At 33.7% G+C, this 16773-nt stretch overlaps 2 protein-coding genes across 3 annotated transcripts; both read left to right on the top strand.

The window, feature by feature from the left end:
* The first annotated feature begins 412 nt into the window (after positions 1-412).
* Positions 413-5702, top strand: LOC114749117 (uncharacterized). Its single transcript, XM_028937597.1, has 6 exons — positions 413-518; positions 649-716; positions 1144-1317; positions 1774-3828; positions 4197-4287; positions 5266-5702. The coding sequence occupies exons 1-6, from the start codon at positions 413-415 to the stop codon at positions 5457-5459; spliced, it is 2688 nt and encodes an 895-aa protein (XP_028793430.1). The 3' UTR covers positions 5460-5702.
* A 3967-nt stretch (positions 5703-9669) lies between these two features.
* Positions 9670-15531, top strand: LOC114749115 (mRNA cap guanine-N7 methyltransferase 2). 2 transcript variants are annotated; one of them, XM_028937593.1, is made up of 11 exons: positions 9672-9878; positions 10006-10084; positions 10171-10265; positions 11764-11835; positions 12739-12848; positions 13483-13605; positions 13702-13794; positions 14182-14250; positions 14401-14489; positions 14593-14690; positions 15000-15531. In XM_028937593.1, exons 1-11 carry the CDS (start codon positions 9777-9779, stop codon positions 15249-15251), a joined length of 1182 nt encoding a protein of 393 aa, XP_028793426.1. In that variant the 5' UTR covers positions 9672-9776; the 3' UTR covers positions 15252-15531. The 2 variants fall into 2 exon arrangements, with proteins under 2 accessions (XP_028793427.1, XP_028793426.1); XM_028937594.1 differs by lacking the exon at positions 15000-15531 and having other exon boundaries at positions 9670-9878; positions 14364-14489; positions 14593-14679.
* The last annotated feature ends 1242 nt before the right edge of the window (positions 15532-16773 follow it).

Raw genomic sequence — 16773 nt, 5'->3', positions numbered from 1 at the left:
TTTCGTTTTGCCCCTTAATTTCTTGTTCAAATTTCGTTCATAATTCAGTACGTTATCATTGTAATTAATTGGTAAAACTTCAATAATAGTGCCATCAACAACAAATTTAAAACATTAGTTTATGCCATCCATAAGATCACACTATAATTACATAGACTGTAAATAATATTAACTATTATGCAGATAAAAAAATTGTACTTATAAAATAAGTGGTATAATTCAAATATAGCTCATAAATAGTGAAGTTTGATACACACACACAAGGTTGGAAGAGAATCTCTTATTTGTAAATACTTTTTAGGAGAAAATTTCAGAGAATGAGTAAGAATAGTAAAACGTGGTCAATTGTCACCATCGTTATTAGGAATATTAATACTAATTGAAATACGTGATCAAAGAGATAAACCGGAACATGCCGTGCGTGGGGCTCATCGCAGTGTATGCACCAGAAGAGAATGCCTTCTTCGCCACCAAAGCCTTCAAATCTCATCCCAAACATCCCTTCGTGGATCTTGCAGGTCGAATAATAAAGTGATCATATAATACATAGTTTCAAGTTCTGAATTACAACATTATACATGTATATACACACACATATGAGAGAAGAATGAGTATATTGGATGTTTGTATGAATATAAAATGATGCAGTAAGAAGATTCAGGGCGGGAAAGGTGCCCGATGGCAAAGCTATCTATGTCAGATGTGGGGTTGGACTGGTACGCATAAGCCTTTCGCCTCATATTTAATTTCTTTCGTCATGCTACCTCATATTCTTAATATAAGAGTTTGTTTGAATTTTAATTTAGTCTTAAATATAAGATTCTAATCCACTTTGTCTCTTATATTTATTTATTTTTTTCAAGGTAGTCCTTGTAGTAGTTACATATATTAAATATTCTTTTAAATGGTAGTTCTAGCTAATATACATGATTAGCAAGGGTATTCTAAGAAATACAACACCTATTTCTTACAAATAACTAACTTAATTAATTTTTTTAATCTTTCTAAATTAGTTAAGTAGGTTTTATATTAAACACCGATATATATATATATATATATTCACTCCTATATACTCTTTTTTCAGTAGTTAATTTCACACGCAGATGGATTTGATAGTGATGATGATTGGATTTGTTTTTGCAGACAAGCTTGTCGAATGATTATGCGGTGATAGTGATAAGAGGTCTGTCGGATTTAGCAGGAGCACAGGAAGGGGATAATCACATCGATCTGTTTGGATCTCTTGGATCAGCCAATTTTGTCAAAACTGCTGCTCAGTTCTTGAAGATTTATACACAAAACAACCTCCATATAAGCGTTTCTCTCTTTTGTTGGATAAGATTCTAACTTTTTCTTTCCTAAAGATACTACCTTTAGTCTTAAATAAGAATTAACTGGCTAATTTAAATAGATTAATTAAATAAGTTAAATCAGTTATTTATAATAAATAGGTGTTGTTTTTCTTAAAATATTCTTACTAATCAAGTTTATTAATTAGAACTACTATTATTAGAATGATTATTTTTAAAAAAATAAATAAATACGGAAGATAAAATAAATTAAAATATTATATTTAAGACAATAAAATCAAATAAAATCTTATATTAAAGATAGAAGATAGTGAATTTTTATTTATTTATAACGCTTCTTCTGGGAGTTTTGATGTTTAGAACGGATAGGATCCTTCGCCTTCCATCGAACGGCTAAGATCACTCGTCAAAACGCTGTCGCTTAAGTAATCTATAACACTGTAACGGGAATATATCCGATGAGTATCGGACAGCTCTTTGGGCATGGGATGCGAACGAGGACGAGACCAAACTGATCACCAACATTCCTATTGCGGCTGTGGCCGCGAAAATCTGTGGTCTTTATCTGCATTCTTCGATGAAAACCGTTCTAGTCAAAAGTCCCATTAATCTCTTGAACTCTCGGTCATCATCTTCAGCTGCTCTCTATTTTCTTCCTTCGATTTCTCTAAGAAACCATAGTTTTCTCCTATTCTCTGGTAGAAAATGCACTCATGGCTCTAAATTTCCCAGATTTTGTTCCTTAAGAGCTTCTTGTGCTCCTAACTCTGCTGTTTACGGCGGATGGGATGATCTGGAAATCGCTAGTGCATCGGAGGGAAACGGTGAGTCGGATGTGCTTCGTAATTTTCTCAATTCTGTGGGACTTGATGATAGGAAGAACATTTTCGTTTTCCTGTTGGGCCTCGTGTGTGCACTGGCAATTTCTAGGGTTAAGGTTTCGTCCATAATTCTGCTTCCGGCTTCTGTGTTGGTTTTTGCCACTGGTTTTACTGTAGGGTTTTTTCGTGATGTAGCCTTCAGTTTTGATGATGTAAGGACAAATAGAAGTAAGGAACGGGTAAAGGACGAAAATTTGAACTTGTCTGCTGAGAAATTGAGGAGCTTGGTGAAATTTTTTGATGAACTTGATACTCAAGTTAATAACTTGAAGAGTGATGTGCAAAGAGCTGTCAGAAATAATAAAATTAAAGTGGCAGATTTGGATGGTTATGTTAAAGTTACAGATTCCATCAGGCTATCAGCATTAAATGCTAGGAATATTGTCACTAATTTAATCGAAAGTGAGGAACATTCTAGTGGTGTTTTGGTTGGGAAACACAAGCCTGCTCGAAGAAAGAAAGAAGTTGGTGAAATTGGGTACTGGATGCTACAGTCTATTGGTAATTTGATTGGAGAGAATTCGCTAACCTCCAATTCAACCAAAGTTAGAGAAAATGTCACACAGGAGACAACTAATAAAGAATTTTCACAAACTCGAGGGAATAATAGTACTCCTCTTGTTAAAGGTGAGTCTTTAAATTCAGTTCATGAGCATAAAACATATGGCAATTTGGATTCGTCTCATGATTCTTTGAGTATGTCCGATTTGGGAGCTGAAGGAAAAGGCAGTACAAATGCAAGTTGTGAGAAAGAAATTTTGGATTCCGATGGTCAGGACAGGAGCGCCAAAAGATTCCCTGACAAAAAAGAATACAGGCACCGCCAGAACAATAGCTTGCAATTCTCAGATAGTCATAGCTTTTCTGTGAAGTTCAATTCCAGCAGCATTAGAGATATATGGGAACCTCGTGATAATCTGCTCGATTCTGAATGCACGGAAAGTGAATCTTCCTTTGTGCATGAGCAGATGATCAACAGTGCTCATGAAACTCACAAGGCTTCTCATAAGAAGGGAGAATATGGAACATATGGGTCTCCATATACAAAAAACGGGGAGAGCAGCGATAATCACTGCAATGTTTCCAATGACTTGTTTACGCATGAGAGTGAATTGAATGTCTCTTCGTCTTCAAAGATTTCTAATGATATTGTGTTTGATGGGTATCTTGCTGAAGCAACAGACCTTTTAAAGCAAGCCAAAGAGTGTATGAAGGGTAGGTGTGAGGAAGATCAAGCTGAAATCATGTTGTATAAGTCTGCCAAGTTACTTTCCAGAGCTGTAGGCTTAAAGCCTATGAGTTTATTGGCTGTAGGCCAGCTAGGGAATACATATCTTCTCCATGGAGAATTAAAGTTAAAGAGTAGTCGCGACCTTAGAATGCTTCTTTCCGGAAGCATCACTTCATCATCCGGAAAACAAAGTAGAATACTGAATAGACTGCAAAACAAAATCACCAGTAAAGAAAATCTTGCACCTACGTTAATTGATATATGTGAGGAGTGTGAGGAACTACTTATAGAGGCAGGCAGAAAATATAAGCTGGCATTGTCAATTGATGGGAATGATGTGAGAGCCCTGTATAATTGGGGTCTTGCTTTGTTTTTCCGTGGGCAATTGATATCAGATATTGGACCGGTATGCACTTTAGTCGCTATCATGACATTTTATGATTCAGTTATTCAACTGAGAGTTCTCTGATCGTTTCCTGGAAACGTTGTATGAGAACTATATTCAGTCTTGTATTATTAACTTTCATCATGCGTAACCCCACTTAGACACAGTGACTTGAGTAAAGTTTTTTGGTTTTTTTGGCCAACGACTTATGTAAAGCTTAGTGAATAGCTAAATTGGGTCTAGAAATGATTCGTTAGTTAGACTCTGATATAATAGATCTTGTCATTTTGCCCTTGGCTGGCATAAGAAATTCTACCATTTTGACGTGCTGAATTTTTCTCCTAATGCTTAGTTTCTAAATTTAATTGATTTCTTTTCATATATTGCAGGCTGCAGCATACGAGGCTGACCGAGTGTTCTTAGCTGCAATTGACAAATTTAATGCGATGTTGTCCAAAGGCAATGTTTATGCTCCTGATGGTAATATTTCCGTGTACTTAAAATTTTGGAATTGTCTACACTCTACACCTTTCTGCCTAGCATATGATATCAAAAGTCCTTATTATGATGCCACCCTATTGTCACTTACCGAGCACTGTCTCCCAATCCTAACATTCTAGGTTTCATGTTATGTGAGACGACAGAGTCAAGATCACAGGAAACCAAACACCTCTTTACATTTGAATTCATGACATACAACTACAACTGGAAAGTAATTTTCTGACAGTTTCCCTGTTTGATATCTACAAGGAGAAAGGGATTTCATTGTATCATTCTTCAACTGTAAAATGCTTATCTGTATTGTTCTTTCCATGGGCCATTCAATTTCCATTCTTGCTGTCATGAGGCCCCTTATGGTCCATTTTGTACGAGGAAAACAGAGGAAGAGGAAGGAGAGGGAAAATCTTAATAAGCTCGATTTGAAAAATTGAAAAAATAGGAGTTAAAAGCCTTTAACTAATTTTTATTAATTTTTTTTATCTTACATTTTCTTTTTATAAAATTTTAAAACTCCACTTCTCTAATATTTTAAATGGAGCTCATTAAAAATTTTTCTTCCCTTCCCTCCCCTCCATTTCTCTCATACCAAACATTGGGTTAAAGTCCCATTTGCTTTAATTGCTTAGGATTCCTAGGAAACTTCTCCCACAGTAATCATTTGCAACAACCAAATGGGACATAAGTATATCGCCCTCAATGGACGATGTAATGTACATAGCACATAGATCATCTTTTCGTGGGAACAACTGCATTGTGGAGACTAATTCAGGTATCTCAAATAGATACACACATCTTAGTCCAAGGGACACTAGACAGTAACTTCATTACAAGTTTATCTTCCACTTGAATGCCAAACACAAACTGCTCTTATTCTTGTAGCCATTTCCTTTGTTTAGTTAGAGCATTACTAGATAATTTTTGTGTAGGAGTTTGATTTGAACTTGTTAAAATTTGCAGCTTTGTACAGATGGGGTGTGGCATTGCAGCAAAGGTCTCGCTTGAGGCCATCCAGTAGCAAGGAGAAGGTGAAATTGCTACAACAAGCTAAAAGGTTATACGAAGATGCTCTTTACATGGACTCCGACAACATCCAACTGAGGGATGCCTTATCTACATGTGTCACTGAGCTCAAGTTTAGGCAATTGCGATAAGAAGTTATTATTATTATTTTTTTCTTTTTGCCTGAATTGTAATCAGTTTATTGATGGAGTCAATAACAATAAACCTTATCCCACTAAATAGGATTGCTTGTTCATTAAAAGAGTCAATAAGGAAAAATCAATATGCTTCCTTCCAAGCATGTATTTTATTTTTTTGATATTGATTTTTTCAATTTAAAATTTCATCTCTAGGAGCTTGCCTATGAAAACAAAGGAGGCGTCTTATTCCTGTGACCAGGTCTAAAGCAGGTTAAAAAGGAAACATGTTTTTTTTTTTTTAAACACCTTTTCTTGAATCCAAATTTATTTTCTTTTCTTTTCCTTATATCTCATTCTCATTTCTACATTTGTAGTGAACAGGACAAAGTTCCAAACTTACATGACCGGTCTATAATGTTTTTATTTAATTTAAATTGTTTATTAATGAAAAGAAAACAGGTATGAATAATCATAAATCATAATAACTTTTATTGGAGGCAAATAGGATGTACTAGTTTCACAAAGTCTTCCAAGAGACGAAGCTTAAACATAGTTTTTTTTGGGGGGGGGGGCGGGAGATATGAGCAGGACATTGGTCAAGATTAAGATTGAGGACAACAACGACAATGATTGGTTTGGGTTTTGGGATCATAGTAACATGTGTTGGTTGCAGGAGGACATATATAGGTTATGTTTGGTAGAAAGCATTGAAAATGAGGGATTGAGATTGGGATTACAATTGAAAAAATCTATTAAGAGAGTGTTTAGTATAAGAGATTGTTTGATATATGGGATTAGCCAAAGCCATGTATGTGAGATTAGAGAATACCATGGGGGGAAGTGGTATTCCCCAATCCCACCTTTATGGTATCCCTAATCCCATATAACAAATAATTATTCATACTAAATACTATTAATGATTTTTTCAATTGCAATCACAATCCCAATCCCTCATTTTCAATGCTTCGTACAACGGACCATAATGGCACGTATTTGCATCACAATCTTCGTTCACATCGCGCACTCATTCCTAGCTTCTTGTCCTGAAATCAAATGCACAAAAATAATTATTCTTCTCATATGCCATTTTTTCATTGAAATAAATATTGTCAGAGGAGATTTATATGGCTTACATTTCTTAAAAGAAGATTATGTAAATTTAAAAGAAAATTTAGATGATTTTACCAATTCCTTTTAAAAGAGTCATTTGCTCTGTAAATTATGATATACCTGTGGGTGGGAAGGCGAAGACAGTGAAAAGCAACAGCAGTATGGAGCAGAATTGAGACTTCTTTAGAGCCATCTTGTGATGTATTTTGCCCATTCAAAGCAAAGGGCAGACCAATTTATAAACAAAGCCATACACTAATTAATTGCATTTTTAATTAATCACGTATATTGATTTCCAATAAAATGCATAATATCTTACTGTTTAAGTACTAATTGATTTTATTACCATTCTTTTTTTTTTTTGCCAAAATTTTTGTTACCATTCTTTTGCAACCGATTTATAGCATATAATTCAAACGAGTGACTCCCTATTTGCATCTTTAATTTCTTTGTTGATTTTGATAACGGTGTCTTGTCAAATTAAAGTGGGATAGAATAAATTTAATATGAATGCTTTTATTTACCTAGATTTATTCAACGAATATTTTATTCTTATTCATTCTTACATACTATTCATCCATTTATTGAGCTAATTAAATGGATGGAATGAAGCAGATAGAAAAAAATCAATGCAACAAAATTGATTTGTATAATTCATATATAATTATAATTATAATTATAATTTCCGAATATTGATCTAATGAAAAGTTTTTTTGGGCTATAATCTAACAAGGTTAATTTATATATTTAATATTAAAATAGAATAAAAATAAGGATTTATTAGTTTACTTTAATGAACAATTTCAAAATCGATTCATGCATTTTTTTTTTGGGTTAAGATTCATGTGCTAAGGTGCATGTATTATTGATTGAAAAAAATGAAAGCATGTCCCTTTAATTTGATTCATTGATTCAGTTAAGAAACTTGATATAATTATTACCTTCTTTTATATTTGAAGAATGATAGGCTCTTTTCCCCAATTAACGTTTTAAATGGAATTTGAACAACTTTAAAAAAATTTAAATTTTTTCCTTTTAAATTAAATTAATGATTTGTGATAAATGTTTATATTTTATATTAATAATTATAGATATCTTGAGTCTTAACTATTGCTTCATGAGTTTTGAAATTGAAGACACAAATAGTTCAAGGGGGAACCATGAGAGAGGCTAATGTTGCAAGTGATTATTGAAGAGAAAATTACCAAAAACTCTCCTATTGCAAAATTTATTCCGTAAACTCGGTTGTAATATATCTCCAGCTACATACAAATATTTTTCTTTTCATGTAATATTAAAGATATATTGTACATGATTGAATAAAAGTTAGACAATAAGTTGCACCTCAATGCTCAAACAAATTTTAAATTATAAATTATCGTTTAATTTGATTGGATTTTGAGAGATCCAATTCTTGAAAATATTGATGGCATTCTATAAAGTTACAAATTGGGATCATGACCTATAATATTTTATATAATTTAAATTGTTGATCAGTTTAAAAAGAAGAGTATAAATAATCACAAACCATACAATATAGTTTGTTTTATCGGAGTGAATAGGATATATAGGATGACAAAGTCTTCTTCCAAGTTATGAAGTTTAAACACATAACCTTGGGGAGTGTTTGGATAATTCAAAAAGTGCTTTTTAAAAGCATTTTTTTTTACAAATCGTAACAAACTCTTCCACATATTTACTTTATATACCGTAAAAATACTTTTAAAATTATAGTTTTGTTTCTACCTAAACATCCTTTCAGTGTAATGAAGGAGGCTGAGGACAACAATGATAATGATTGGTACCAATTTGGGGATCAAAGTAACAAGTATTGGTGCTAGGAGGACACATAGAGTGGCACCACTCATATGTACCACAATCTCAGTTCACTTTACACTCTTCCTTATTCTCTTCCCCTGAAATCAAATCCACAAATTATTTGATTATTTACACATTAATTGTTATAAAGATAGATAGAGCTTTAGACTTAGAGCTATTGTAAGATAGGGCTCAAATCGTAATTTTGTTAAAACTCAAGAGAAGATTAAGTTTCAAAATGACAAATAGACGATTTTAACAGATTTTAAGTAGTAAAAATAATTACAATTTATAAGTGTACTCAAAACCATTACAAGAGCAGTAAACATGACCTATTTAATGAGTACAGTATCACAGAAATAACTTATATACCTATGGATGGGATGGAGAAGACAGTAAGAAGCAAAGGCAGCAGGATTGAAACATCTTTAGTACCATCCAGTGATTGTCATGCTTCCCCAGTTTTTTTGCTCTCATTCAAAGGTGAAGGATATGAACAAGCCAATATAGCTGCATTATTATTAATTGCATATAATAATTTCCGATAAATGTGCAACATTCGCTTTTATATATACACACACACACACCAATGGACTAAATGTCCATTCTTTTGCCACCAATTTATAGTTTATGATTCAAACCAATGATTTTCCATGATCATGTTTCTTTATTGAGTTGGATAACTTTGTGATTGTACACCATAGTTTTAGTCAGAGCATAAGTTAAATTAAAATGAACATATCAAAAGAACAAATACTAACAGTTTGAGATTACGACTAAGATTAAATCCGTGACCTTTATGTCACTAAATTATGATCCATGGTGCATAATTCGTTCTCTAAAATTGAAGATGCATGAATTTATTATTTTACTCATAATTTTCTTTTACCATCTCCTATGTATTTTATCTAATGAATAAATAAATTAATGTATTTTTCTCATATTCAATGAACAAATACATCTAATTTCTTTCGAATTCCTCTAATTATATGAGCTAGAAACATATGATGTAGTCTTTGGCAAAAAAAAGAAAGAAAAGAAATATATGATTTATTTAACTTAAATGATGAAAAAATTTTCATGGTGGGTTCATATTGTAAATCTCTTTTATATTCTGTTTTCATATTGAAGGGTTCAAATCAAAGTAAGAAAACTCCATTAACTTATATATTTGTTGTCAATTTTTAATTTTTAATTTAGTATCTATATTTTTTAAATTAAATATTTTATTATTTGTTATGTTAGTACGGCCTGTAAAAATAAAAATGGAACTAGAATTGCGTTGGGTTGCAGCTTCCAGATTCCAACGGTGGTCCTCCTTCTGGTTATAGTGCTCTGCGTCGTTAGAATTTCTGAAATCGGCGCTCTGGATGCTCTTCACGCCGAATTCTGAAGCAAACCATGAGTCAAATTGCATGCCCGAGAACTGAATCTACTCCTCATCGCCTCTACGACTTTGCCAAGTTGGCTCTCATCAAGATTTTCGCTCACCCTTACGCCACGGTATTGGCCTCCCGGCGCCAATAAATTCCCTTCTCTCTTTTATTTTTTTTCCCGCGTTGATTTCGCCTCCCTCGCTTTGAAGAATTCTTCCATTCATGTATCTTGTCTTGACCTTTGCTCCCTGAAGGTGTGTGACTTGTATTGTGGAGGCGGAGCAGATGCTGATAAGTGGGACGAAGCTCAAATCGGTCACTTTATTGGAATTGGTATCAAATTCTGACTTTTATCTTCTGTTGGTTGTGGTTGTTTCTACTATAAGTTTCAGTATATTGACCGTGGATTGTTGCTATAGATGCGGCTTCGTCTGGTATAAGCCAGATGCGAGAAGCGTGGGAGAGCCAGAGGAAGGCTTACACTACAGAGTTCTTCGAGATTGATCCCTGCACGGTGAGTTTTTCTCAATTTCCTTCGAAATTTTAGCCGTGCATTTCCCATAAAGTTGGCTTGGATTTTGTTCTCGATTTAGCCTTTTTTATCCTTCGATCACTTTTCGCTTCTAATTGTTTTCTTTGAGAAGGAGTAATTGTTATTCTTTATAATTATGTTCTTAGAATATGTCATTTATCTTTGGTGCAAGAGATTGTTGTAGCCGTCATTTCATTTTTTGAGCAGTCACTGTTCACGAGCAAGAGATACCTCTTGTTTCAGTATTGCATGCCTGAGGTGCTTGGAAGTGTCGCCTCATGCAGAAGATGCTGACATTTGCTGGCCCACTATTGTTATGCAAAAGTAAAATATGCAAAGAAGATTACTCACTATTGCTGTGTCATCGAAATGTTAGGGGGAAACTAATATTTTCTGAGACAGTTTTCTTGTTTATCTAATGCTGAACAATTGATGACTATGTTATTTATTGATTTTTGGGGAAAGGCGACTCTGATAAGTGTCAGTTGACTTGTAATATTTTATCCCCATGCTGGGTTGGGAAGTGAGGACGGGGAATGTAGTTGTGATATCGCTTGGAGAAACAATTAATATTTCAGTTGTGTGGCTGGAGTCATGATTTCCAAATGTTAGTTGAGGAACATTCTTAGGTCATTGGTGGTAATAGTTGGAAATTTTGATTGTCCATAATCTTAAGGCAGCAGCTATGCGTGTACTGTTTTGTTTCCTTTTATTTCTGACATGCAATATATTTTGGTAGATTTGATGCCTGTCAGGTCACGAGAAAGCAAGGGTAGGCAATGAAATCGACGGTAAATAGCTTGTGAAGAACCTGGCTCCTTAACAAAGAAAAGTGAACGTCATCAAGTAGAAAATAAAGGAAAGACTCGGGGAATCATGAGAGAGAATGACTAAGGATGAATATAGACCTCTATAGGATCGAATGGGCTGGGAGAGTTGGGATAGAATTAATCTCATGTTTGGTGGCAAAGCTTGCAATGTCTAAGTGTTATTGTATTTCTCCAGTTCTTCCCCTAATTTCTTTTTCTATCCATTAATATGGTTTTATCCTTATGACTATGAGGTTTTCATTTCCTCATCAATTACAACATTGCCATGAAGCATGTACTGGATCAACATTTAAACTAGCCAGAGATATTTGTCACTGTCTCCGTTTCCAATTTCTTCAGTAACATTTATAGATGAGAAGGCAAGGGAGTGTCTATTACACCTTTGACGTGAATTCAATTTTACCTTCATTCACCTCCCATTAAAAAGGAAAAAATAAAAAGGGAAGAAATGTAAGTTGGTTATTTTATTAGTTGTTCTGAATACGTTATCAGAGTTGATGAAGCGTATGGTATATCATAACATGAACACCTATATGTCACTGCAAGATTGGATCATGTTAATTGTGCCCAAAAAATTGTGGGGAAGAGTAACTATATTTAATATTATAATTTATTATTAACTTCTCCTTTCATTCATGATTTTTTGACAGGAGAACATAGAAATGCATCTGCAGGAGAAGATTAATAAGGCTGATCTTGTCTGCTGTTTGCAGCATTTGCAGGTTTCCATTTACTTTCTAATCATGTTTTGTTGCAATATTTTACTTTCCCCCCTTAGTATTGTAATATAAGAGCCTCTTTTTGCTGCCCTTAGAAGAAACTGATAGGATCCCAAATTGGTTGTGAGAAATAAGGAAGGAAAAGATCTTTATTAAAATATGAAGTCAGAATCTAACGACATAAATTAATAAAGGAGGGAAGGAAAAAAAAAATCTCTATTAGAATATGAGCAAGGATCTTAAACTCATATCACCAATACAGCCAAACCCTAACAAGAAAAAGAGAGCAAGTATCTCGCTCAATCCTTCTTTACTAGCCAACTGCTTTAGGAGAATCCCTAGAAGTCCAAAAGAACTGATATATTTCCAGATCATTTTTACATGAGGTGAAACTTAACATTTATAGACAGAAAGATAACTAGTCTCTCCTAAAAATACTCCCATAACCCACAACTCAGATAATGAGAAACAACTCCCTAGATAATAGATAAATAAATTAAATTATTAACCTAATCTTCAAATATCATAACTCACTGCTCCTAAACTTGAGGATTACTCAACAAATTAGAAAATAACCTAAATGAAATCGAAAATATCTAAAATAATTTAAATAAATATTTATTCCTAATATTTCTCGAACTCCCCCAAATCAACCATTATCCCAAAATAAGCGGTATTCTTTCAGAAACATTATCCATGTCTTTGTAATCATTCTCTTGAAGTAAAATTTAGAAAATGGTTGAGGAGGCAGGTCCTAAGAAATGTGTTCGCAATCACTACATTTCTATCTGGAACTTTTATTTTGTTTAATTTTATTTTTTTGGTCTTTTAGGATTTCTTTTCTTTTGTTTTTGTTTTTTTTTTTTTTTTTGCCTTTTTTGTCCTGAATAACTTATCTGCACGCAGTTGTGTTTTGAGAGTGAAGAGAAAGCACAGAGACTTCTGCATAATGTATCATCTTTGCTGAAACCCGGGGGTTACTTTTTTGGTATTACTCCTGACTCATCTACCATATGGTATGAGACGTGATTGCCAAAGGCCCCTTCTTGGATTTAGTTGCATGTACCATTCTTTTGGTTTTATTAAAGCATATCATTCATTTACTAGGGAGGTTTCTGTGCTTGTCTGTCATTTAATATGCTTGTTCAACCATGTGCTTGATATCTGTTATTATGATTACTATTTCGCTGATTTTTTAATCCTTATATATGTCCTTTTACATGCCTTTGTCTGGTTTCTTATTATGTGCTATAATTTTTATTTTTATTTTTTAATGCTTAATTTGGGTTTTAAGACTTATATATATGCTAGTCCTCTTTCCTGGTTAACCATTTTCTTCATTTAGAACCTTTTCTGCCTAATTACCAAGCTGAAGGTTCGCTCCCTTCCTGACCAGCAGTAATCTTTGCATTTCATGAAGTGCAAATTGTATTTTCTTTTTATTTCTTATTGCCCTGTTTGGTTTTAGTTGTTTCTATCTGCATATGAGTTTCACTGTCATCAATTGTAATTCAGCATTGGTTTGGTCATCATTACTGTTTTTTAGATGATTAATCTGAAATTAACATGAATTTTGTGTGGGATCATTAGAACAAATAAACCGGATAATGTTAAATCAGCAGTTCTTTCTTCCTATAAATGGCTATCTAGGGCTAAGTACCAGAAGAATGTTGAAGCTTATCACAACAAAAGCAGCAGCATGAAGCCAAACATCGTTCCCAACTGTATTCGGACGGAGAATTACATGATTACTTTCGAAGTTGAAGAAGAAAAGTACATCTCTTTTCCACTAATCAACTGCTTGCTGCCTGTTCTTCTTTGATTTAATTTAGTAAGAAGTCATTCCATTTGAATGTGTTTTGTTACTAGGTTTCCACTATTTGGAAAGAAATATCAGCTGAAATTCTCTAATGATGCCTCTGCAGAAACCCATTGCTTAGTTCACTTTCCGAGCTTCATCAGGTTGTTACCTTATTCCATATATAATTGACAGTGAACAAGTTGTTATGTTAGTTAGTATTATGTTGATGCTGGTTTCTGTTGTTACTGAACATTTACTGATTTCAAATGTGAAGGCTTAGTTGCCTTTTTTTTTTACGCTGTTCATTTAGGCTACAGATATAAAGAACAACAATCATGTTAAAGTTGACTTTGTAATAGCTGGATGGGAGATTGAAATCTTTGTAAGGATAAATGTATTATGAATATTTGAGCCTGATAACAAGCAATGATGGGTGGGATGTCTGAATATCACTGCCATGTTGCCTGCATGCTTATTTATTGGCCCATGCTTTTTTCATACTTCTGATTTACTTTTAACAACTTATTACTTATGTTTGTGCAACTCAGGTTGGCAAGAGAAGCTGGCCTTGAGTATGTGGAGATTCAAAACTTGACTGAGTTTTATGATGACAATAGGTACTACCTCATTTTGCTAGAAAATTAAACATTTTAGAATTGCATGATCAGAGGCTGAGCCTTTTGCATCCTTCAATTGAATCTTCATTATTATCATATTTGGAGTTTGTCAGGCTGTTTATTCACCCTAATTTTTGTGGATGCTGGAAGAGCACAATTTGCAGGCTTGCTAATGAAATCTGTTCCAAACCTGTTGGATCCTAGAGGGAGACTTTTTCCTCGATCATATGATGCACTAGGTAATTTATTTATTATTTCTTTGTAACATGCTATTTCCTTTAAGATTCAGGCTTTGATCTCATTAAAGGGGGATTTTAGTTATCAATATATTCTCTGATACAGGTCTCTATGCCACATTTATATTTCAAAAGCCTGACCCAGATGTCACACCCCCGATATCAACTCCATTAATGCAGGAGCCAACTTACAGTCACGATGAGGTAAGCATTTCCAGTATTAATAGTGATCTTTTGCTACATCCTATGTTCTTATCCTGATGATTCTTTAGACATTGTTTAAGCCATCAAAGAGCAAATGATAAGCGTATTTCATCCTTTCAGTCAGCAAATGTTTTTCAGTTCTATTGTAATTACTTTGTAGAAATGCATATTCTATATAAAGAAAAAGTTTGAATATGCTTTTTCATGCGTTATATATTTGTGTTTGGATTCAATGTTCATCTAGTGGAAAATGAGCATCGTGCTAATATTATATATTCATCTCCCGACTGCATGTAATGTTTGTGGCAGGGAACCAGTTGGCGAGATGAGGAAATTAATGTTCCAGTGCCAGTGCCAGTCCCTGTACAAGCCCCAGTCCCTGTTCAAGCCCCGGTCCCAGTCCCACTCCCAGTCCCAGTCCCAGTCCAAGTCCAAGTCCCAGTCCAAGTCCCACTCCCAGTTATAGTAGTGGAGCCTCCTCTTGGGTTGGGCAAGATAAGCGAGCAAAAAGGGATTTTGGGTCCTGGCCCTGCTGATTTACGATTCCCAGAGGCACTCTGATTCTTTAGGAGAGGAAAAAACGTATCCCATTTAGAAGCGAAGATTGCTCTCAACTAGATTCCATGTATAGAAAATAGGTATGTGAAACTAGTCATAAATAGACACGTAGTAGCTTAAGCACCCTCTTTCAGGAGGACTATATTTTATATGTTTACTGTTTATTTTATGAATAGTTTGACACAACTCTTCCGTTGTATATGGGGTCTGTTAGAGGAAATAGACAAGTGGCTGTTCATGCACTCTGATTCAGTGTTTATTTTAAAGGCATTTGGCGTCCAAATTCCTGTGTAGGCCCCTCCTTAAGGAAATCTTTTGTTCAAAAGTTCTACTTTCTTTGAGGGTGCATCACCAGTCACCCCCACCCTTCCTTTTCTTTCCTCTCCTTTACATAAAGCACTCATGACTCCATGTCAATCCTTCCCTTAATAAATCAACTGCAATTTTTTCCTGGATCATAAAGTAAAAATAAAATACCTCATCCTCAGCTAAATAACTAATTTCTGGATATTAGTTGTAAAAGATGTGTGTTGATTTTTCAGAATAACATTTATAATTATGTGCATTGTAACTACCTTTTGATAGAAACCTCTATGTGCAATCAATAGGATATTTTGAGGGGAAAATTATAAATTTGAAAGATAAAGTATATTAAGATTTTATATTTAGGATTAAAATAAATTTCTTGTCTAACTTTTATATTTAGGATTGCAAGTAGTAGAATTGAATTGAATTGAATTTAATACAGGGACATAAAAACAGGTTAGCACTAGCTGTTTTTGCCCCCTCCTTTTGCGTAAAAGCTGGGATGTGTATTTGTTTGTTTATTCCCAATCGATTGAGCTTAAAAATGGTGGTTGTTAGTAATTACAATTGGCTACCCAAAAAGAAAAAAAAGTGGAGGGACAAGAAGTCAAATCTTTCTTTTTCTTTAGTTTGGTAGATAAGATTTAATCATTTATAGTCAAGTCTTCTTTTAAAGGTCTTTTGGTAAAGGATTTTTTAGAAACTTTTCAATTGTTCGAGACAATTTGCTTTTAGTTTGTTATCATATTTATGCAGCTTTACATTTCATATTTACAGACGTTATTTATCTTTTTTTTAAGTGTATTATATGTATACTTTGTGAAAGTAACGAATTAAAATTATTTTTAACATCATATATCCGTCGAAAATTGGGGGGGGGGGGAAGCTTTTCTGTTCCAAAAATAGGTACTTAATAATGATACTATGAAATGTGAATGATCATTTTATTTTTGTTTGAATGTGATAATAATTTAATTCGTAGATCTCATCATTATAACTAATTAATTATTTGGATTTGCTTTTTTATTGTTGGTTGATATAATGGGCGATATATTAGCATAATAGGTGTATTAAATAAAATCAATTAATGCAATATTAATTGTAGTTTAATAATTGCATGGAAATATAATATTGCTTTACCACAAAGAAAAATAAAATATGGCCTATATGTTGGTCATTAGTTACTTAAGCACGGGATCTTAAGTTTGAGTTTATGCGA

Source organism: Neltuma alba, unplaced genomic scaffold (genome assembly GCF_004799145.2).
Source record: "Neltuma alba isolate B1F8T4 unplaced genomic scaffold, ASM479914v2 tig00005951_pilon, whole genome shotgun sequence".
In the NCBI taxonomy this organism is placed as follows: domain Eukaryota; kingdom Viridiplantae; phylum Streptophyta; class Magnoliopsida; order Fabales; family Fabaceae; genus Neltuma; species Neltuma alba.
This window is presented reverse-complemented; position numbering and strand designations above follow the sequence as displayed.